Source organism: Gymnoscopelus braueri, assembly GCF_963280865.1.
Source record: "Gymnoscopelus braueri genome assembly, chromosome: 14".
NCBI classification, from domain to species: Eukaryota; Metazoa; Chordata; class Actinopteri; order Myctophiformes; family Myctophidae; genus Gymnoscopelus; species Gymnoscopelus braueri.
In genome coordinates this window covers 33,734,817-33,760,119 of record NC_137619.1, presented here as the reverse complement: position 1 = coordinate 33,760,119, position 25,303 = coordinate 33,734,817, and the positions used below count along the sequence as shown (strand labels likewise).

Here is a 25,303-nt window from a genome sequence, read left to right as displayed (position 1 = left end):
CAAAATCTACAAAGTAACTAGTAACTCATATAATTTCATATAATTGTAGTGGAGTAGAATTAAAAGTATTGATTTTTTTTTTTTTTTATACCTCAAAATTGTACTTAAGTACAGTACTCAGTGTCCATGTAACTCTGAGAATGTAGGCTACAAATGGAACCGGAATGGGTCCAGTTAGTTCCGTTTGTAGGTTACACACTCTCAAAGTTCAATTAATAAGAGTCAATTTGGTTCCATAAACTTCCATAAACTACAGGACCACAATGGAAACAAGCTCTTATAGGGCTTTTTGTGTTATCCTTTTAGCACCATTGTATATTTGCAAACTGTTAAAGTTGAGTATTCAATCAATCAAACAATCAATTTCTATTCGTTCTCAAAACACAGAAGAGTTTACCGTGTAGCTACTAATAGAATAAAATGGAACAGGATTGACCGAGTATAAAGTCCAACAGAATTCTATTTGAGTGCACACTGCACACTTTCCCTAATGGAACAGAATTGAGTTCCCCTTTCTTTCTTGCTTTCTTTCTTTCTGGTTGTCATGGAAGTAATGTCCCTTGACCGTTACAGTGTACAATGCTGAACGTGCTGATCAGGGCATTTAGTGCCAAAAATGTACATTTGTTTTATATAGCTCAACTGAATGAGACAAAAGACCAACTTCATGAGCCTGCAACCTCTGTTGTTCAGAGACATGGGCTCACTCAATAAAACATGCTATGGTAGCACTAGCCACATACAGCCCCACCACAGTAATGGAATAATATCCTAATATGGACCCCACTCCTTTTTTTTGTCACAGTAGATTTGCTCATATAGGCAGTGGTGGAAAAAGTAACATTTTAAACTTAAGTAAAAGTATCAAGGCTGCAATATAGAAATACTCTGTTCAAAATGTACTTGAGTAAAAGTACAAAAGTATTGGCATCAAAATGTACTTAAAGTACCAAAAGTAAAAGTACTCATTATGCAGAATGTCTCATTTCACGTTTTCAGATGTATGAAAATCTTTAGAAAATAGCAGATCTACAAGCTCACAATGTGTTGCATCGCGACATTGTGAGCTTGTAGATCGGCTATTTTCAAATGGCCGAAATACCCTATATAGGGCTGAAGTGGTTAATGTATGTTAAGTAAAGTAAATGTTAACTAAAGTTTTCAAATAATTGTAGTGGAGTAAAAGTATAATATTTGCCTCTGAGATGTAGTGGAATAGAAGTAAAAGTACTGAAAACTGGAAATACTCCAGTAAGGTAAAAGAAAATACCTCAAAATTGTACTTAAGTACAGTGTTTAACTAAATGTACAATAGTTACTTTACACCACTGCTCATAGGTAGGCTTGGCTATGTGAAATCTGTCCTCTGCATTTAACACATCCTAACTATCAGGAGCAGTGGGCGCTATTAATACATGCAGCACCCAGGGAGCAGTGTGGGTTAAGTGTCTTGCTCAGGGACACTTGGACTCCTACAGTAGGCCGGGGCCAGGCCAGAGGGTAGCCTCAATCTCCAGGCTTTTATTTTCCTTCGCGTTTTGCTCAAAAATAAAGCCTGGACCAAGCTGTTGAAATTTCTGGCATAGGAAGCGGGAGTCAACCTTTCATTTTCTCCATTTTCTGTTTTTCTCCGGAGATTTTGAATCCGCCCCTCTAGACCAGATATCAGACTGGCTGGGGCAGGCTAACCAGAGGGTGACCCGGCAACCTTTTGTTTACCAGACAGCCTCTAGTCTCTACCCAATTCCATTCAGCTATGGCCGCCAGTGATGGGAAAAGTACACAAATGTTTTACTTAAGTAAAAGTATCAATACTGCAATGTAGAAGTATACTCTAAAAGTCCGGAATTCAAAATTTACTTGAGTAAAAGTACAAAAGTATTGGTATCAAAATGTACTTAAAGTACCAAAAGTAAAAGTACTAAAATGTTTGAAAATAGCAGATCTACAAGCTCACAACGTGTCGCATAGATCGGCTATTTTCAAATAGCCTAGGTATAAAATAGGGCTAAAGTAGTTAATGTATGTTTTATAATGTAATAATTTATATCTGCAAAGTAACTAGTAACAAAGGTTTTCAAATAATTATAGTGTAGTAAAAGTACAATATTTGCCTCTGAGATGTAGTGGAGTAGAAGTAAAAGTACATTGGAAATACTCCAGTAAAGTAAAAGTACCTCAAAATTGTACTTAAGTACAGTACTTGAGTAAATGTACTTACACCATGTTACTTTTACACCACTCACTGATGGCCGCCCCAATGAATTTTGCTTCAAGACTATTATGATATAGTCTATAAAATGTTTGTCTCGTAAAACCAAGTTGTCTCATTAAAACAAACTGGCGATTAGAAAAAAGGGGGGCATCTAAACAGTACCTCGACATACTGTAGTACACATATACCTTTAAGGTGGTAGACATACTGCACTGCCTTCCGTCTATACCGAATAACATCAACAACACGGTTTGACGTGCACAGATGTGTCATTTCAGACCATCGCAGGTGTTAATAATGCAGTATAAGAAGGATGTCTGTGAAGTGCAGCGTGCTATACAGATGACTGGTCTATCAGAGTGTGTGTGCGTGTGTGCGTGTGCGTGTGCGTGTGCGTGTGTGTGTGTGTGTGTGTGTGTGTGCGCGCGTGTTCTCTATAATGGGCTAATGTACCTCATATCTGTGGCTCAGAGGGAGGTTTGTATTGGGGGAGGAGGGGGTGTGTGTGAGTCATGTGGGAAGGAAATGCATAATGCATCAATTAGGGTAAATGTGAGTGCAGGGAGCAGATAGCCTACTTTCAGATAAAGGGTATCTACTGTCTAGATGGGGCAAGATGCTATATTTAAATACAAGTGAAGGGATACCATCCAACATACAAGGATGCTCTAAGGCTCCAATAGAGATAGAAAACCGATTATAAATTCTTCTTCCGTCTGTTTATAAGCTGCATTTAAACTGTTGACCTATACAGAATCAAAGTTAGGTTTTTAATGCCTGAAGGCAGTCAGTATAGGCTACAACATAAATTATGAATTCACGTCAGATCTCCCACAGAACAAAAATGGAAAGGAACAGAATACAGTAGTTTCCTTAGCTATCATTCTTTACGTTCAGCAGCAGACAATAGAATTTCTTGAGGTAGTGATTGTCAATCACCATGCTTTGCTGTATAGAATAGGTCATGATACTTTTTCTCTTTTTAGCTAGAGACCCCAAATAGTTTTTTTTTACCAAGCTATTGAAAATAGCAGATCTACAAGCTCAGGTGCGTCACGTTGAGAGTTTGTAGATCGGCTATTTTTACTACTTATGAAACATTTGTTTTCTAATTTATGTAATTTCTTCCATTAAAAAAAAAATCATGAAATTCTTTAGAAAAATCATTGAATTTGTTTTTAATTCATGAAAATTTGAAAATCTTTTGAAATAATATTAATTTAAAAACTGTAGGAAAACAAAAAAAAATGTGTACGGGACCCACAAATGGGTACCGACCCAGTGTTTGGGAAACAGTGGAATAGATGGTATATATAATAAGATTGTTGACTATGTCTAATGACTATTGTCTAAAAATCTAAATTGATATGGCCAGAAGTCATTAGTCATGGCAGATCACAGCTGGTGCTGTTAATGACAATGACTCCCTTTGATGGCGATGTGTCCTCTGTCTCTGGAAGGCATTCACATTGTATCAGCTGACACACTGCAAACAATACAACCCACATAAGCGTTAGTTGACATTATTATCTGCAATACTTATTAATAACTATAAACATGCAATTAATTAATACAAACATTTTAAGTTGTCTAAGCTTGAGTGCTTGGTAAAGTTAGAAACAGTGGAAAGGGACTTTATTAATATTTTGACTTAATGTTATGCCCTCCTTAGCAGCCATTGTTTTTCAGACTGGTTCTCTGTTTTCTGCTATGAGCTCCTTGTTTTTATAGGGCCACACGATATATCGTTTCAGAATCGACATCACAATGTACACCTAAAATATAACATTTTTACCATTGAACTAATAGAGCCTGCCTGCTTGCTCAGGGGATAAAATTCGTGTCAGATCCTGTGTCATTGATTTCATGGAATTGTTGACCATCTCAAATCATTTTTACCAACCAGGAGGGGTTCATATCACACAAAATAGTAATGGTTATGGGTGGCGGCCAGGGCTAGCTGAATGGGTAGAGACGCCACCTGGGAAACAGAAGGTCCCAGGTTTCATCCCTGGCCCCGGCAATGTGTCGAGGTGTCCCTGAGCAAGACACTTAACCCCCAATTAACCCCCACATGGACCCTAAAGGTCCATGTAGGTCAATATTTAAACTCTTAAATGAATACTAAGAATTCTGTAAGCCACAGAGTTCAAGTACCACGTTGCCGGACAATGTGTATTGTGTTCCTCTGATTGCATTTGCTGAGGGATTATATGATCAGGCTTTTGATCTGAGTTTCCACAGCATGGGTTGAGTCAGTGTTCTGCTGTTCTGAGGGGTGTGTGTGGGCGCATGCATGTACCAACCATGTTTGTTGAAGGGAGCGATATCGATGGTGTATCTCTCAGTACTAGGCTTGGAGGAGCTGTCTTTGTTGTTCATGTCTTTGAAGAGGGCAGTAAAATGTGCGTGTGTGTGTGTGTGTCACAGTGTGTGAACGTGTGTGTGTGTGTGTGTGTGTGTGTGTGTGTGTGTGTGTGTGTGTGTGTGTGTGTGTGTGTGTGTGTGTGTGTGTTTGTTTGCATATGAGCATATGTGGAGAGAGAGAAAGGGAGAGACAAAGCGTGTTCTGTCAGAGCCTTCTAGAGAGATTTAATGAGCCAGGTTGCATCAGGTGGGTAGTCTGTTCTGATTCTATGAATTCTGGAGACAACCCCCCCCCCCCATTCAGTTTGTTCCCCCAGCTTTACAACGATACAACGAGTTGTATTTGACAGGGCTCCTGTTTGACAGGGCTCCTGCATACACACAGCAAGGTGGAAACACGATGATATGACTTTTAACTGGATTCACGTAGTCCTGTAGGATTCAAGTCTTTTTATCAATGACTTAAAATTACCAAACTTGTAAGAAAAAATATGAGTCAAAACATTAAATCATTTGTTTGTGACAGATCGTATAAACAGGATATACTGTATAAAGTGGTTCCACCATGACTCAAGCCAAGTTCAGGCTGGTCCGGTGCATCTCAGGAGCGGGACTGGTATGTGTAGAAGGAGGAAGGCACTGGAGCAAACTTGGACAATAAATTATTTTTATTTGCCTGCATCCTGTAAATAAAAAAGGCTTTAATTGTCCGAGTTTGCGCCAGTTCCTTCCTTCTTCTACACAGGATATACTGTATGTATTGTCACACAGATTGATCTAATCCTGATGTTCCGGGTTTGAATCCGACTCATTCCCTGCAACACCTCTCTCAGCCTTCACTTTTTTGTAGCCTACTCTCTTCTGTACAGTTTCGTCATGATGTAAAAGTAACTCACAAATGCAACAGTACATTCCCTGAACTGGGATGTATTGAACGAGAAGAGAACCAGGTTCTGCCTTGTACAGACTTTATACCGAAGAGTCCAGGAGAAAGTCTGAGGAGTGAGATATAATGAGCAGTGGTGGAAAAAGTACTCACAAGTATCAATACTGCAATGTTGAAATACTCCGGTATTCAAAATGTGCTTGAGTAAAAGTACAAAAGTGTTGGCATCTAAATTTACTTAAAGTACCAAAAGCAAAAGTACTCATTGTGCAGAATGTCCCATTTCATAAGTTCAAACTTATACTATACAAAATGTATAAAAATATTTTGAAAATAGCAGAAAACAGCAGATCTACATAGATCTACATAGCAGAGCGTTGTGAGATTGTAGATCCGCTATTTTCAAATGGCCCGAAATGTATATAGGGCTGAAGTGGTTAATGTGTAACTAGTAACTATAGTTTTCAAATAATTGAAGAGTACAATATTTGCCTCTGAGATGTAGTGGAGTAGAAGTATAAGTACTGAAAACTGGAAATACTCTAGTAAAGTAAAAAATACCTAAACATTTTACTGAAGTACAGTACTTGAGTAAATGTACATAGTTACTTTACACCACTGATAATGAGGAGGGCTTTTTTCCCCACACTTTTTACTGACTTGGCTTCTCTTTGTATCTGGAGGAGGAGAAAGGCTCACATGACTTCATTCCTCAGATTCCGCGGAACAGAAAGAAAAAGAGAGAGAAGGAGAAGTGAGAGTGAGAAATGCTCTTCAACAAACGGACACAGTAAAATCCAGAGTATTGTGATAAGTCTGGGAGTGTAAAAAGGCAAGAAAAATGCTGATCATGGCATTAAGTCCATTGCTAGCAGAGATTATGTGACTGTGAATAGAATCATGCCACATGGTGCGACTACTAGGTTTGTCCAGTGCAGGATAAATAGCATTATAGTAGCGTAATGAATCCTATTTAATACTATTATACTAGTTTTAACTATTTTTCTTACAATGTTGCTATGTGTAATGCAGGGCATGTAACTATCAATTATCTTCTTAGTTATTATTCTATCATTTACTTTTTCGATTAATCTAATAATCGAGGATAATAATAATGAAAAATGATCGAATTTATTTGTTACAATCAACTGAATCAATTAGTCCGATTAACCACCAAAGCCCTTTTTATAATTCATCATGTGGTTTTTGATAATTGATTAAGTAGTTCATTTAACCGTAGCACACACCTAGCGTGAGGTTAGTTTAACATGACATGAGAGTGTGTTGCTGAGAGATAGCATTAAGCAGTCAACATCAGGCCCTGAGAGAACATGACATCATTCACAGGCAGCAGCAGTCTGGAGCGTATAGACGAGAAGCAGACTCGTGGCCAGTGTTGCCAGGTCTGCTTATTATAAGCGACTTTGGGCTTGTAAATAGTGGTAGTTTCGGGTTGCGGTTTTTTTGGGGGTCTTGTTTCTAAAAGTGTAGTTGTTTATTTGGGCTTCCTTCATAAATGTTGTTTAAACCAGTGGTTCTCAAACATTTTCATGTCAACGACAATTAATATGTATATGTCAATGGACCCCCCCATCTAAAAATATTTTGTGCCAGGGACCCCCATACCAGATTTGTGTTGTTAAAATGTTTCAAAACATATTCAAAATGTGTCACTTCTTTCACAAATGTTTTTGAAAATAGCCGATCTACAAGCTCACAACGTGTTGTGAGCTTGTAGATATATATCCAATCTATTTAGGCTTAAAGTGCTCATGTGGCCTATAGTCGCTTCTTTTGGGCTTCATATTGCTTATTTCTCTCACAAACCTGGCAACGCTGCTCGTGGCTGGAAGATTACTGGTTTGAAAACTCGGATTCAAAGTTATGTATTGCAGCTATTTTTGCCAAATGTTGTTTGGTGTTTGGTGGTCATCGTCTGGAGACCGCAGATAGAGAGGGCAGCTTCCTGGCGTGACTGCACGTGGATAAATCTGTGTGCTTAAATTCAAACAAATCTGGTTAAATGAGAATGTTGTCTTTGTCACTTAACCTGGTTTAAAGAGCAGCGTGTGCTCTTCATCAACAAGCCTGGGTAATTACATTTGTTCTTAGACAGCTGGCTGAATAACAGAGTGCTTATAGAGAGTCAAGTCTGGTAAGGGTTAATAACAGAAGTAAATGATGATGTTGCTGTAAATAGAGGCTAGGCCTTTAGGGACTGGGAGGGGGGGTGTGGGGGGGGGGCTAAGAGGAAGGAAAGAGAAAATATGGGGGAGGGAGTGTGGGGGGGAATGTAAGGGAAGTGGAAACCGAGGAAGCAATGAAAGGAAGTGGGGGATGGGAGAAGGGAAAAAGAAGGGAGGAGAGAGGAGGATGGGAGAAGAGAAAAAGAATGGAGGAGAGGAGAAGGAATGGGGGGAAAATTGCTCACAGGGGAACGGAAGGAGGGAATGGACAGAAGAAGAGAAGGATTGCAGACAGAGTAAATGAAGGAAAAGAAGGCAGGGGAAGACAAAGAGGAGAGAGAGAGAGAGAGAGGAGAGAGAGGAGAGAGAGAGAGGAGAGAGGAGAGAGGAGAGAGAGAGAGAGAGAGAGGAGAGAGAGGAGAGAGAGAGAGAGAGAGGAGAAGAAGTGTCACTGTCCTAGTTGCTAGTAGAGTTAACAGTCTGCTTGTCAGTGCCATCCCCCCGGGGTCTGCTCCCACTGTGCGTGTGCGTGTGTGTGTGTGTGTGTGTGTGTGTGTGTGTGTGTGTGTGTGTGTGTGTGTGTGTGTGTGTGTGTGTGTGTGTGTGTGTGTGAGAGAGAGAGAGAGAGAGAGAGAGTGTGTGTGAGTGAGTGAGTGAGTGAGTGAGTGAGTGTGTGTGTGTGTGTGTGTGTGTGTGTGTGTGTGTGTGTATGTGTGATGTGTGTGTGTATGAGCATGTGTGTGGTAGGTTTATGCATGCATGCATGTATGCGCGCGCGTGTGTGTGTGTGTGTGTGTGGTGTGTGTGTGTGTGTGTGTGTGTGTGTGTGTGTGTGTGTGTGTGTGTGTGTGTGTGTGTGTGTGTGTGAGAGCATGTGTGTGGTAGGTTTAAGCATGTGCGTGCGTGCGTGTTCATACACATGTGCCTCTGTGTGTATGTGCATTGTCTGCTGTGCATGATGTGTGTTTAGGCATATGTGCACGTGTGTTACAGTACCTAAGGGGTGTGTGTGTGTGTGTGTGTGTGTGTGTGTGTGTGTGTGTGTGTGTGTGTGTGTGTGTGTGTGTGTGTGTGTGTGTGTGTGTGTGATGGGAGGTTGTGACTGAAGAACTAGACCATAGAGAACCAAAGTCCTGACGTCAAACCTACGCCCCCCCCCCCCCCCCTGGGTCATGAAGATTTTTTCCCATTTAAAATCCCATACTTTTTTAAATCACGTAATATAAAAACTGTATAAAAAAAAAAATAATAGAGTCTGCCGATTGTGTCAGCGAGGTGGCTTTAAATCATGTACGATATTTACACACAATGTTATAGCCGACACAGTCCGTGTTTGGAGAAAATGTCAGTAATTCTGCGGCGGTACCCGAAAGTAGTGTTGGAAAAAGTATGGCTTTTGTAACTGTACGGCCGTACTGTTTTTAAACTTGTTAATAAAGTATTCAATCAATCAATCAATCAATATTTTGTGACACTGGTTTTCAGTGTGTGTTATTATTTTGTTTGTTTGATGAAACAGCTGAGAATGCCACATGACGTTAGGGCTGGCACAATGACACATTTAAGTAGACCATTAATTGACACAGAAATAATTGTGATTAACGATTTAATTGCGTTTTTGGCATTGAACATTGGAACATATGAATAAAAACGTAATTTGTGTTTGCCTTTTAGGCCTCGTAATCAAAAAGTGCACAGGACAGATAACTTAAATATACAAAGACATTTCAGACATATTTAATCATTTTATACTTATTTAAAAATAATAATAATTGCGATTAGACGATTATGTTATAATTGTGACAGGCCTACGATGACATGACGCTGACTGGCCACATGAGTAATGGGAGATATAGATTAGGTCATACCTAAGCCATTTATAGGCAGGCTTTTATTTTCTTACTCATTAGATACATTCGTACATTTCACCGTCAGTTGATGCTTTGTAACCATATGAGTAAACTTTATGCTTTGTAACCATCTGAGTAAAATCGCCTGACTCATTTTACTATTTTTGGAACAGTTTTTATATTACGTGATTAAAAAAAAATCGATTCTAAAAAAAAAAGTCTATAGGATTTTGGTGAAAAAAAGCTTAATGGACAGGGAGTTAGCTTAATGGGAGTGATGGAAATATGAGATGGAGGGATGAACAGGAGGATGAAAAGAAGAGGGGAGAGAGATTGGGTGAGACATTTGGAGGATGGGAGAGCTAATGAATGCTACATGGCAGAAACTTTAGTCTTGATGTTTAATTCAACATGCTGAGAGAGAGAGAGAGAGAGAGAGAGAGAGAGAGAGAGAGGGGGGGGGGAGTGGGTGAGGGGGAGACATGAAAGAGGAACACTGCATATTAGCTCATTCACTGCCACTGACGTAAAAAACGTAATTTGTCCCGTTTACCAATCCTGCCACTGACGTAAAAAACGTAATTTTTTTTTTTTAGTTTTTTTTTCAAATTTGACCCAAAGACCAAGGAGATATGATTGTTTAAAGATCTACACTCCCATCCACTTCCTTGTTAACTTAAAACTTAAAAATTCTGTATCTCGGCTCCTGAGTACTTTTTTTTTTCAATGAAAAATCTCTGGCAGTGGGCAAACGCGGCCAGCAATAATTGTGGCAGTGAATGAGTTAAGAGTATACATTGATTTAACTTATGTTTCAATTTTCTTCTGATATTATATAGATATCGTATGATATAGATTTTCACCTCTGGCACATCGTGGACGATCCCAGACGGTATCTAGTCTCATATCACAATACGTACTGTCCAGCTCTATAGAAGTACTCACATTCCTTACTTAATTTAATATTATTATTTACTACTCGTGTTTTGGGACTATTTATAACCCAGCTGTGTTGAACAGCAGCTATTCAATAGAACATAATAATGCACTGCTGTTTGGTGCTGAACTTGTGCTTTTAGCACCATGGCAAGAAAAGTGTTCTATAGTACTATAAGTGAGATCTTATCAAAAGAGGTGCTATATCACACCACGAGCAGTTCCCCTTTGCTAACAAGAGTAAGACGTACTGTGTGTGTGTGTGTGTGTGTGTGTGTGTGTGTGTGTGTGTGTGTGTGTGTGTGTGTGTGTGTGCGTGTGCGTGTGCGTGCGTGCGTGCATGCGTACAGCCGCACACACTTGTGCTCTCTACAGTCTGGGAGTCCTCTTGATGGCAAAAGCATATTGTTGCCATCAGGCAGAAACCTCTTATCTCCATAGTTTAGCTTTTCTAATAAATTAACACCCTACTTGATCATACTACAGCGTCACACAAAAGCATCAAAAGTAACAGATCCACAAGCGTTTTCCAGCTTGTCGATTTTTTGGAATTTGAATCCTGGAAAAGTAACAGTTTTGTACATAATGGATTACGCCCGACAGAGACATCATACACTGCAATTATCTTTAGTCTTGAGCGGAGGGGCTGCAGGCCAGCCAGGAGAAGTGCCCAAACCAGACCTCAGGCTGTGGTCTGGTTTTTAAGAGACCCAGAACACAGACACAGCTGTGCTTTGAATGTGCTCAGTAAAATATGAAACTCAGCTCCATGTCTAAATTGGTCCTAAATTGTATAGGGGCGTATACTGTGTATTTTGGCTCCAGTAAAGGAAATCCAATTATGTGGATCTCGGGATCCACATATAGGAACGACGAGGCTCCAATGTGGATCTCGGACTTGTGATGTCAGTCATCATTGACTTCCATTATTATAACACTTAAAGGGATAGTTCACCCCCAAAATGACGTTTTTTCTATCGATTACACGCCTCATGGAGACTTGAATTCGTGGAGATTTTAGTTTTTGTCGCATTCCTGGGCCAATAATTTGATGACCGGCGGCGTCTCAGGTAGGAGACTCAAAGTCGGCGGCTCCAGTAGGAGACTCAAAGTGTGAACTTTGAGTCTCCTACCGGAAACATTATAGCATCTTTCCGCCGGTCATCAAATTATTGGCTTAGGAATGCGACAAAAATAAAAAAATCTCATGGGGTGTGTAAAAATAAGATTTTTTTTGGGTGAACTATCCCTTTAAGTTGAATACTTCAAAAAAATATAAAATATTATGTGAAAATAAATGAGTGGAGGTACGTCTGGTCTACTGGCAGCATGCATACAAAGTGTGGCTGTGATTGATTGGACCAGTGGTTTGCAAGATTAGCTCCAGGAACACAGAACGATACACAGACACAGAGACTAGGGATGTGACGATAATCGTTATCATCGTTTATTGAGATAAAAAGCCGCTCAAAATAATCGTATCGTGGACATTTTAATTTATTGTGAACTTGTCCTCCGTCATACACTAATAGGATGAATGAGCTTTTGTTGAGCTGCAAATTCAGTACCACTTAAACCCCTCTATACTTGATAAAACAAACCTGTAAAGAGCACATTTGGTACACTCTTATTTCAAGCTGCACAAATCAATTCGCCAAAAAATTGCAGATCTACAAGCTCAAGCTTGTACATGGGCTATTTTTTGCCGAACGTTCCCCTCAGAATAGGGATGCTGGGGGCTCAAGTGGTTAACAAAAGTGGCATTTTAAGTTTTTACGCATTTTGATTATCGCGATAAATTATCGTTAATCACAATGTTTTTTGCCACAACGATCGTGACTTGTCATTTTCATATTGTCCTATCCCTAACACAAACCATCTCATAGACAGCTTTCTAAAATTCTAACTATGAAATTTGGTGAGAGTATAGCCAAATCTTCCACAGTAGCGGACATCCACAGTGGTATAACCTTTCTTCTCTCTCCGTCTCTTTCTGTTCCGTTCTGTACAATTCTCCACCTTCACATGTTTCTAGTTAATTCTGAACACAGCTCACGTCCTCATCTTACCAGAAACACGTCTCTGCATATCTCTGCACTCTGTCTTGAACCATGAACCTGTATTATGCAAAGAACACGTAGCTGAACATGTTATGTGACACTGAATGTCAAAAGGTCTGATTAGCATGTAAATAGCCCATTGAGGTTAATATTAATAATGATGAGCATCCTAAATGTGAAAGCCAAGTAGCCTCACCTAGCTAGTGATGCAGTTATGCTAAGTGGCAATTAAAATGATTGGCAAATACACATGCATTAGTTTACATGTTGTGGGGGATGGGGTGACAGAAAGAGAGCGAGAGAAAGCGAGAGGTGTTACAGGGGAAGAGATCTAAGCCAGCTCTCCACCGCACCGATTTTGGGCCGACTTGGCGTCGGGAAGCGTTCGATATCGTCGTCCAGTCGGTTAGGGGTCCGTCGGGTGGTCCGTCGAGACCTTTTCGGCCGACCCAGAGCCGACCGGACATGTTCAGTTCTTTGGCCGACTGGGAGTAGCCATGTAGCAGAGAAGAAGTGTGACAACAACACAGAGTGAGGGCTCTCGGTGTTGCAAGATTCTGTGAGAGAAACAAGCGACCATGTCTATGAAAACCTACATTCACTGTTTCTCGTTGTCGCTCCCAGAGAGAGATTGATTGATTTGACCTACTTTTGCACTGTGGTGATGTAATTTATTGGGAGCAGGTGTGTAAGATTCCAATAGTATAAACATTTTAATTGGCTTTAATATACTCTATTTATATATTTTTTCAAATGAGATTTGGCCTTATAGATCGAAATGTGCTCAGTTTTGGCTATTTTCTGGGTGTTAATTTCAATTTATTTTTTATTTATGTATTTATTTTTGATTATTCGAATAACGGAGCAGTGGTGGAAAAAGTACTCAAATGTTTTACTTAAGTAAAAGTATCAATGCAATAGATGTACTCTGAGTCTGTTACAAGTAAAAGTCCGGAATTCAACATTTACTTGAGTAAAAGTACTAAAGTATTGGTATCAAAATGTACTTAAAGTACCAAAAGTAAAAGTACTAAAATGTTTGAAAATAGCAGATCTACAAGCTCAGAACGCGTCGCATCGCAACACGTTGTGAGCTTGTAGATCTGCTATTTTCAAATAGCCTATAGGTATAAAATAGGGCTAAAGTGGTTAATGTATGTTTTATTATGATTTATATCTGCAAAGTAACTAGTAACTAAAGATTTCAAATAATTGTTGTGGAGTAAAAGTATAGACAATTGGAAATACTCCAGTAAAGTAAAAGTACCTCAAAATTGTACTTAAGGTCCCTTATTCATCTACTTCCCCCAGGCAAACAGGTTTTTGAACGACAAGTCGTCGTGCCTGGTCGACAAGACCAATAGCTCCGGAAAAGCGAATTCTCCCTGGAAATCAGAGTATGAACGATTGACACTATAGGGGGTCAGGGGTCATCAATATGTCCGTACATGGACAAATGTGTCCGTGGCAAGACTTGTCCTTGTCCGTGGCAAATTTTAGATTTTGTTTTTACGTTAATTAGTTCTCAAACTTTTTATTTTCAAGGACATCCGTAACTCTGAGTTTCAGAGTTACAGACCTGTAATGGTCCATTTGGACCACCTTCAAGCAACCCCGAAGGTCCCTCAATCCACTTTGAGGACCACAGCACTAGTAGAATACATTTAGGGCTATAGCTCCGTTTCTGGTAATATTTGTTTGTCCGTGGCAAAAATAGAATTTTGTCAAAAATGTCCAGCACAAGCCGGCATGGCCATGAACCCTGCTGTTGCCTGTGCGCCTACCACATAAACAACAGATACTTACGCACACATACTGCACAGTGTGCACAAAGGCCTACACATATGGATCATATTCAGAAGTAGGACTCATGCGCACACAGGATCTTCAAGCACGTGTGCTATGACAAATGTACATACTTTGCCATTTCGCATTACCTTCTACTACTTCGTTATTGTTGTCATTGCTGCTACAACAGTGCTTGCCAACGTGTCGTCACCATGGGGGACGTGGCATAGTAGCTGCAGACATACTGGTGGGGGCAATGTTAAGTCAACCTGTTTATACCCCACAAAGATGTCCGCCGCTACCAAATGACACGTGTTGACGCCCCCTTCAGGATTTTTGGCACGCACTATACTGAGGAACAAAAACCAAAGAATTTGAATCGTGTGTCATATATAGGCTAAGAGTAATACTCCCTTTTGGAAAGTAAAATCCTGGAATGTTGAATCTGATTCTCTCTCTGCCTTGTGGTCTTCAGCGTTCAGGGGTGAGATGATGTAAGCGGAGGTGCTACACTGCGTGTGGTTGCCTGATGCCTCCATTGTTAGGCGTCCAGCAGCTTAGGCACCGTAGAGGCAAGGAGAGTGAGAGCGGGTGCTGTGCACGTGATAACTGGACCGAATATTTGAATTTAAATATATATTTTTGTTAATTAAAATTTCTTCTTTTTCCCCCCTTTTTTAATTTACCCCAAATCCAACCTCGGGCCAGATTAGACCCCTTCACCGGCTGCCAGTCTGACACCCCTGAAAAAAACCACTAGCTGCCTATATCGGACTCCTCCACGACAAACCTCAAACCTGTGGGATGGAATTAAAAACACATTAAGTTCAACATCAATCCTAAAAACAGGTGTTTCAACAGAGACTTAACATGTGATTTAGCCTATTTCATGAACAGAAATCGTATTGCCAAAAATTCATGCATGTTATATCCAGAACAGCGTGCTAAAAGATTCATAATTAAGAGAGACTACATGACTACACGAGTGAGAGAGTGAGCACGCGCATGCATTTGTTAATGCTTCCCTGCTTTTCTCTTTCTCGTCTGTCTACAGCGTATAGCTTCCAATTATCAAATGTGTTTTTATCTATCAGAGGCTTTCTCTCCCTCACTCTCTCTCCTCTGCTCATTATCCCTCTCTCTCTCTCCTTCACTCCTCATTACCATTCCTCCCTCTTCCTCACACTTCCCTTTCTCCTTTCTCACCTATTCCTCATCTCCTTCTCACTCTTCGTCTCCCCTCCCTCCCTCTCCATTCCTCCCTCTTCCTCACCTATTCACTCTCTTTCTCTCTCACTTTTCCGGTCTGTCTGTCCCTCCCTTTCACATCCATTCTTCTCATTTCCCAGCCACTCATTTTCCTCATCCTTTCTTCTGGGTCCAGAATGGCAGGATGTGTTTGCGTTGTTAATTAATATTCTATAGGGACCATCAAAGAATCGCAGAGAGAGACGTTTCCCTTCACAAGGGTAAACACAATGAAAAGACGGAAAATAATTAGCTTGAACTGACAACACAAATTTGACAAAATTATGCTTTGTAACATATAGTATATTTATCAGAGGTTAGGTGTTACATGGCAACCAAATGCAACTTGAGAACCAGTGGTGTACTGTACTTAAGTAGAATTTTGAGGTGTTTTTACTTTCTTTCCATTTTCAATATTTCTACTCCATTACATCTCAGAGGCAAATATTGTACTCCACTACAATTATCTGAAAGCTTTAGTTGCCTAGTAACTTTCTCGATTTTGATTATTATTACAAAACATACATTCACCACTTCAGCCCTATATATACTTAGGCTATTTGAAAATAGCAGATCTACAAGCTCACAAGCTTTTTCTCAAGTCAATTTTGAATACTGGACTTTTACTTGTAACAGAGTATTTCTGCATTGCAGTATTGCTACTTTTGTACAGCCCAACAAAAACAGATTCTGATAACATTTTAGGAGAGAAATAGCGCATGCATCTGCACATTTCCCATTTACAAAAGTTAGTTTAAAAGTTTGCTAACAGTATTCGGGGGCCTTCTATGCAGTATAGGGGAGTCCGTCATGATGCAACGACGCTAGTGACGATTGTCTGACTGATGTCACATTGTGTTATTGCCTCAGCCCGCTTGGAACCTTGACGGAAGTGATAGAAAGAAAAAAGTACCAGGTACTACTTAGCACCATGTAGCAGTAGTAGATGGTCTAAAACTCAAAATACTCAAAATCACTACCTTTTGTGAGAGAGTTGTTTGTTGTTCAAACAAGGACGCTGCAATATGTATATTTCACAGGAGCAGCAGTGACAGCACTTTACTGTGTGGTCCTTTGTGTATTCTTATACATGGAAAAAAATATATATGGAAAAAGTTTGAGAACCACTGCAGTACAGTATACAGTATACTGCAGTGGTTCTCAAACTTTTTCAAGTCAAGGACGACCAAATTGATATGTATTTTGTTGGTCTGAAAAGGTATTGCGCCAGGGACCCACAGAAGAGACGACTTATGTTAAAAACTATTCAAAATCTTCCAAACATTTTTGATATATATTTTTTAAATAAAAAAATAGCAGATGTACAAGCTCTAGTGTAGTGATGCGCTGTGAGCTTGTACATCTGCGCCCGGACCCCACTTTGAGAACCCTTGTGCATGTGATGTGCATTGAACACCGTGTATGTTTGTGTGTGAAAAATTAGGATAGCTTATTATGGTGTGTGAGTGAGTGAGTGAGTGAGTGAAAGAAATAGTAATTGAAGGCCTATACTGAACGTACCTCCAACCTCTTAGTTCTATCATTCCATCCCTCTAACCTTCTACTGCTTCTCCTCTCTCTCCCCCTCCCCCTTTCAACTTGTATAATCAGCGTCAGGGCAGGCTCCTCTTCTCATCCCTGCCCTTAAGAAAGTCCATCCCTCCTTTCCTCATCTCTCGCTCCTTTTCATCCTCAGTCAGCACACACCTTCCTCTGCCATCTCTCTCTCTCTCTCTGTCTTTAGTGTGAAGTATATGATTTGTTTTCTATAGAGCTGTAATTCAAGACAATCACACACACAAACTGTATACAGTATACAAAATATAGTGAGTTGTATTACCTAGCTCAAGTTCAATACCAAACCACTGTATGCGTTGGAAAATGGTCTGCAGTCATGGGAAGTATACAAAGTCGATAAACCAAAACTAAAACAAGCCAGACCACTGACCAGTCCGGTCCTTTATGTGATACATCTTTATTCTCGTTTCATTCCTACATAACCGTCCCATCTGAAGGTATGCTTCTAATTGTTATCTCCCTTGCAGGTAAATACGTGTATCAGCCAATGACCAACGTGTGCCAGCTTCCCAGCACGCCGGTTCCCTCCGACGTGTCCGGCGAGCACGCCTCCTCCTTCAGCCTCTCCGTCTCGCTGGCCGAGCGCTTCCTGCGGAGCGCCCCGGCCCTGGTGGCCCCGGCCAGCCAGGCCAAGTTCTGCGTCATCGCCGAGCTCTTCGTGGACGACTACGTGGTCAAGAGGATCAACGGCAAGATGTGCTACGTTCAGAGGCTGCCCCTGACTCCGCCCCCGAAGGCTCAAGCCCCGCCCCCGACGACGTCCCCGCCGAGCACGCTCGGTGACTCGCCGAGCTCTAGACTTCCCCCGACCCTGAAAAAACGCCAATCCCAACTACGCCCACAGCCTCGGCCGTCCAATCGAAACCCTCCAGAGGACTATAAGATAAGCAAGCCGACGTTGGAACCACATCTGATTGGACAGCAGTCACAGCCATGCTCCTCCCCTTCCAGCTCAGAGGATTCTGGTATAAACGCGGTGGGCGGGACTTATACGGAATCATACGACGAGGAGGATGATGATGATGGCGAGGAGGATGAGGAAGGAGATGAGGAAGAGGAGACGAACAGTGATGTGGAGTCGAGTCGGGGATCTCTATGGGGGAGCGAGGAGTTCTCTCTGTTGGCTCCGTCTAGGTCTCTAGTGGAGATTATAGAGAAGATAGAGACCACTGTCTGACACTCTGACACACGCACACACACACACACACACCCACATACACATGATAATTCATAAATACTTGTGCACCACAAACAGTGCGTGCCACAAATGGTCCTTTGTATAAACTGTGTAGCTAATCCCAGCAAATGCATAAAACGTATAATTGCAAGTTGAGACACGCAAACACCCACACACACACACACACACACCTCAGACCGCTAACTAGTCTTAGCTGCTACTACGACAAAGCTGTCGTCCTTCCCTGTTCACTCCCAACTCCATCCAGGTTTAATGTAAAGGCTTGATTTTCACGCATGGTCTCCTTTTTTGCAATAGAAGCCTATTGCCAATGCTAATTGTAAGCTTCTATTTCCACAGCAGAGTCAAGAGGGACCAACAGCCACTATAAACTCAATCCAACGCCTTTGTAACAACATGGGACTGAAACCACTTTGTTCACTGGAAAACAAAGACCATCCAGACCAATCGTCTGGTGGCATCCAGATGTAGAATGAATCACTGTTATGTTGCTTTGTGGAGAACTGGCTATCCCCAAATAATCTAATGGAAAACAAATGACTCGAATACTGAATAGAGCTTGGCGGTTCCCTGGTATGAAAAGGTGGATAAAAACAAAGTCCATTTCAATGTCTAGCGTCAAAAGAAGGATACCAAGGTTGTCGACAATAAGGGCACTTTCTTTGAATAAATGGCTGCTTTATCTGCAAGTCACGCGCCTTGTTATCCTTCATTTGAAATTCAGTTTACCTTAGATGACCAAAGAGCATCATTTTAGTGCGATAGCCAGAAGTTTGAATAGTTCTCCCTTTTTCCACGGCATTCGCTCGGCTGGTTCCATGGTGGGAGACAGGAAAACATTTTGAATGGACTGCAAATAGCGCTTCCTGCCAGGTTTGATTATCTTGATGCAGACAGTTGAGCCAAATCAACAAACGGTTGCAGAGAAATTGTGAAAAGTGTAGACTAAAAAGGTATGGACACACCAAAGGCATTATTCAGTCATTTCTGTCCTCTTCTGTATGCTATCCTCCAACTTGTTGTGTTTCATATTAAACATGTACTTTCCAACGCAGCGACTAAAAGGTAGAGGCATTAACTTGAGCCCTAGCGTCCGCATTCTGGGGACAACATTTGGTGAAAATAATAAGATCTACAAGCTCACAACGTGCGAGCGTGTAGATAATTCCAGCAAGCTCACACGTCTCTGCTATTTTCTGCAGACAGACTTGGTGTAGAAGGAAAAAAAGAGCGGACCTAGTATAGAGCCCTGGGAGACTCCAGTCAACCAAGTATACCTGTATACTGTATAGTTTAAGTGGTTAATACTGTATAAGATCAGATAGAATGGTAACCTTTCATACATATGTATAGTGAAATGTTTAAAACTACAGTATGTCCATAAAACAGGTTCTTAAATTTCCCTTACATTTTGCAAACTAGTTTTGTAACCAAAGTGTCTGTGACTTCATACATAGAAACAGACACATTTTTAAGGACAGACACACATGCCTGCAAATACACAAGTTGAAAAGCACGTATAGGCCAGCTGCTGTGCTCACGCTCAACATAATCAAGACAATGTTTTCACACATACATACAGTACTCGACGACGCAGGCCTGAAAGGCTACAGAGGTGTGTTACCACGGTGATGGAGGTTGAATGATAAAAAGCACTTGGCCATGGGATCTCTCGATTGGCAGCCATGCTTATAGCTCCACAATGCATGGCCAAGGGAGTCGGGACTCAAGGCCAACATATTTTTGTACAGTGTTGTCCAACTATGGTGACACAATTATTTTGGGGGGTCACAGGCTGAAAAAGGTTGACCACTGGACTAGAGAGTACTTGGATACAGATAAGTGGTTGGCATTGCAGTCTCTGGATGATTCTTACATTTTACATACACTTTGTTGCAGTTTAAGGCAAAAGTATTGAGACAGTTGTGTGAAACAGCTTAGTTGTTGGTGTTGTGTCCCCCCCCCCCTCCTCCCCCGACTGTACTCTTGCACAACTTTTATTTGTGATTAAAAGATGCATCCTAGACAGAAATACGAGCTGGCGACAGTCGGGTGCTTTTGAAGAGTATTCATCTCTTGATCTGAAATAGGAACAAATCATCACATATATTTATATTTTTTTTTATATTTTGTGTTATTGTACCTTGATGAAGAACTTTTTTTATTTTGTGTAAGAGCCTTGTGTGCCTGCAATACTAACACAACTGTCTCAGTGCTATTTGCATCATTATTGCATTATTAATATAGGGTATATTATGCAGTGTATTTGGTGTGTTATATATGACACATTATGTAAGGTCCCTACAATGCTTTCTGACAATCATGACTATAACAAAGCCCTGTAAAGGCAGCATATTGTGGAATATACAGTAGGTGGGTAATCTTCACAAGAATTATACAATAACTAACAATTATATAATTATATATGGCTGTATGACCCCCTTAATTACAGTATGTAAATTGACTTTGTATGCCCATCCCTCCTGATGATTTTGTCTATCTGCACTTTCAGAATTTAATGACATTTTAAATAGTTTAAAAGAAGGTAACATTTTCAGGGTTTAATCAAAAGCAGCCGATGGACACCAATGAAATAGTATTTAGTGGGTTCTGAGTAGGTTAGCACAGCAGTAATCTCAATGGTGTCATCTTACATAATAAAGTATTATTTAAAACGCACAAAACGCACAAACTCTTGAAATAAAGAAATAAATAGTTCACAAAAGGAGGTATGCATGCATGGTCTACTAAAGAATCCCCTTCTGGAACAGAAAGCCCTCAGGCATGTGGCCCAGAGACCACAATGTGTCATTTGACACTGAATTCATGCAGAAAGATAGCCACATTGGTCATACATTGTTCAAAAGTTGTCATACTGTATAGAATACAGAGGAAAAAGGGATCTATTTTCTAAAGGATGGCCATGTAGCTTTGGATTTAGTTTTTGACTGGTTTACCCATGATGGCAGTAATGCTAACTATTGGGGGTATTTATTTGGGCTACTGCAATAGCCCAAATAGTAGCCCAAATAAATATTTGGGCTACTATAATTGTGTGCATAATTTATTAAATGAGTTTATTGGGGCCAAACAACCTCATCTCTTTACAAGTAATGCTAAATATATCATACCTGACCATTAAATAAAGGACTATATGAATAATCAAACCAAACAATAAATATCTTTCTGTATTAAGATTTGAGGTTCTTCTCATTCCACAATCAGGTTTTTCTTTTTTTTACATCCTTTGTTTCCGTAACTTCCATGTGTGATAACTCATTACTGAGACAAACATGATGGGATATGCACAGAAATATCTGCAATGGCAGCAGTTCTAGCTCTCAGTGGGGGTCCAAGTCACTCGACTGGATCAAAATGTAAATAATTGCCACAACGACTCATAAAAGATTAAATTATTGAATTATTGAATATGCAAACTTAACCACTTAAACCACAGCATCCGTTGTGTCGCATTGCAAGCTTGTCAATCAGCTATTTTCAGCGAAAGCTTTCCCAATTCCCAAAAGCCAAAAATAACAGAAAACAGAGAAGACACTAGTATAGAGCCCTGAGGGTTTAAGTGGTTAAGAAAATAAGATGATCCAGAAAATCCATTTGAGAATATAAATTATGATTTGGAAGTGAATTGTCTCCAAACCAGGCGAGGACATCAGGGACTGGACTGAAGCAGCATTTATAATAAAAAATAAAACAACCACCAATAATCTAATAGGATATGAAATTAAAACGTTTTTTCTTTTGTCTCCGCCAGGCTGAAGGCATGGCGAAGACTATGTTTTCGCCCCTGTCCATCCGTCCATGAGTGTGTGTGTCCGTCTGTGTACAGCTAATCTCCGGCTCCGTTGGCCCCGATGGACGTGAAACTGTGCACACACACACTCCCTGGAGGCCAGAGCAGAGCCTTTGGCCCAAATCTTTCACATCGGCCTGTTATAGTGCCACCAGGAGGCTGATTTTTGCAAAACAAAATATTACTCCTACAGAACACGCAAAACATTACGCAAATCGGTACACATTATTTCTCTAGTCATATTCCATTCTGATTGGCTAAGATTGTCTTCCAAAGTTTGCAGGAGTGCTCCGTTTTGAACAAAATGCCTCAAATCATGAACGCAGTGTCCGATTGCCGTGAAACTTTGCACACACTCCGAGGAAGAAATGCCATCCTACATTTTTCAAATCGGTCTCATGGTGGCACTATAACAGGCCGATTCATGTTTTTACCTATAACTGGACCAATCGGTGAGAAACTTTACACTCACACTCCCTAGAGGCAAAGGAAAAACCTCTGCCCCACATCTTTCACATCTGCCTTTTATAGCACCAGGAGGCAGATTTTTGCTAAACAAATTGTTTGCCATTACTCCTACAGACTTTGTCCAAACATCACACAAGTCGGTTCACAGATCTCTATAGTCATGTCATCAAGACGGACCTTTCCGATTTTTCATACTTCATCCTGATTGGCTAAGATTGACAACTAATTGTCAATTTAAACCTGGCCTGGCGGAGAAAGGAAAATGTATTTATTATTAAATACTGTATCATTTCAATTATCTTTTATTACATTTTATTTTATTTATCATTAAAGGATAGAAATAAAGCCTGTTATTTCAATAAATGTTTTTTAATTCAATTGTCTGCTGGTACATCGATTATTACATTAACAAACTAAACTATGTAAACTTTTTGTGCCCAAGGCACACAAGGTCAGGTCAAAATCTCTGTTAAGCCCTTAAGCCCTATTTCATACATTCACTAATGTTCAAATATTGCTAAAATAGACGATCTACAAGCTCACAACGCATTGTGCGTATTTTTATTTACCAATGCAGATTAAAACGTTTTACAACTTAATCCCTATTTCATACTTTCAATAGCAGATCTACAAGCTCACAACATATTGCATCGCGATGCGTCGTGAGCTTGCAGGTGTGCTATTAAGGTAATTCATCACTTTTTGTATTATTGCAATATATATTGCATATATATCGCAATAACAATGTGTGGTTGTCACAAAATCCCAAAGCACACCTGGACTTGTCTCACAGCAAAGTTTGGGTACCACTGCGTTAATGGATGAAAGTTAAATCCTGAAAACACACTTAAAAGAGAGTGAGAGGGAGAGAGCTCAGAGAGAGCTCAGAGAGCTCATTTGCCAAACCCAACGGGAAACAGTCCCTGTAGACGCGCCACACCTCTCACTGGGTATTCCAATTAAATTCTGATTTGAAGCTGAAGACATAACCCCTCTTTATCCCTGCCTTCTTTCTGCCTCCAAACATGTTTGTTTTCTTCATCATTCCATTTAAATTATGCTGATCCTTACTAGCCAAAAGGCAGCTTCTCCTTCCCCATTCCTTCCTCTCCAACCTTCCCAACTCTCTTTCTCTTTTGCCATCCATCTTTTTGTCCCTACTGTATACGTGTTTTATCTAAATGGAAATTGCCCTGCATTTCTAAAGCACATTTATCCTACTTTACAATGTGCATTACGTTCACCCGTGGGGGAAACCAGGCAAGGCACCAACATGCGCATCGGAAGCAGATGGGGTTCAGTGTCATATTCAAGGACACTCAGTGGTGTAAAGTAACTGAGTAAATTTACTCAAAAACTACTAATTATATTACGTTCATATATAATATATAATAATATAATATATTATATTAATCTGTAAGTATTTCCAATTTCCTGAAAATAGTCGATTTGTGCAGCTTGTCGATCAGCTATTTTCAGCAAAAGCTTTCCCCAAAACAGAAAAGACACAAGTATAGAGCCCTGAGGGACTCCGCTCAACCATTATGGGGTTTAAGTGGTTATGGTACAGTACTTGAGTACATGTACTTGGTTACTTTCCACCACTGCTTGTAACAGAGTATTTCTACATTTTGTGGTATTGCTACTTTTACTTAAGTAAAAAACAAATCTTCTTCCACCACTGCTCGGCCGTCATTCTAATGAATTGTGAAAATCAGTGACAGCCCCCCATGCACCTTTCCTCCCCCGTCCACCCCTCTACCCTTCTCCCTCTGACCTAAAGGGACTCCATTACTGTCTGGACTATTTCATTCATCCATCCATCTTAATGCGCTAATCCGGAGTGGCCGGGTCACAGAGGTATGGCAATCCCATTGGTCCAAGTCCCAGACAGACCACCCTTTCCCGGGCCACATTAGCCAGCTCTGACTGGGCCATCATGAGGGATTCCCAGGCCAGCGTGGAGTAGGGATGGGAAATTCCACTTCACGATTATTGTGGCAAAAATAATTGAGATTAACGATATTATCACGATAATCAAAATATGGTCAAAACTTAAAATGCCACTTTTGTTAACCACTTGAATCCCCAGCATCCCTATTCTAGGGGGAACTTTCGCCAAAAATAGCCGATCTACAAGCTCACAATGCGTTGCATTGCAACACGTGAGCTTGTAGATCGGCTATTTTTGGCGAATCGATTTGTTGAGTGAAATAAGAGCGTACCAAATGCGCTCTTCACAGGTCCGTTTTATCAAGTACAGAGGGTTTAAGTAAGTGATATTCAACTGGCGGCCCGCGGGCCAAATTCGGTCCGCAGGGAGTTGTCTTGTGGCCCAGGAACACATTCCATATTCCAAAAATATATATAACTAGAAAATGTGCTCCTCGGAGCACAAGTCTCCGCCAGCAGACCCGTGCTATTTTAATAGCACGGGTCGTCTTGGTAGAACGGGTCGTCTTGGTAGAATGCGCGTGGTTTTTGGTGTTCTGCAGGGGCGACTGAATGTGTTCTTCTTGAAGCAATGTGTCATATGGGAGTCGTCGTAATTGACTGGTTTGTTCAAATGCTTGTCTGTCTTCTTCATCTTCATTGTCTTGAACAGTTTCAGCAGTTGATTGGTGTGTTTGATCTATGTCAGTTTTCTCTAGTGCTACATAATGTATTTGATCAAGGTGGCCAATTGTTACAGTATTAAGACTTCGGCCTTGT

General features: G+C 40.6%; 1 protein-coding gene across 1 annotated transcript in view; it reads left to right on the top strand.

Moving 5' to 3' along the window:
- Nucleotides 1-22,835, top strand: part of LOC308099878 (UPF0524 protein C3orf70 homolog A-like) — a 25,382-nt gene extending 2,547 nt beyond the window's left edge. The window contains exon 2 of the mRNA XM_080448724.1: nucleotides 17,582-22,835. Within this exon, the coding sequence (XP_080304850.1) occupies nucleotides 17,582-18,291 (710 nt within the window). The 3' untranslated portion in view covers nucleotides 18,292-22,835. The remainder of the gene's footprint in view (nucleotides 1-17,581) is intronic.
- The last annotated feature ends 2,468 nt before the right edge of the window (nucleotides 22,836-25,303 follow it).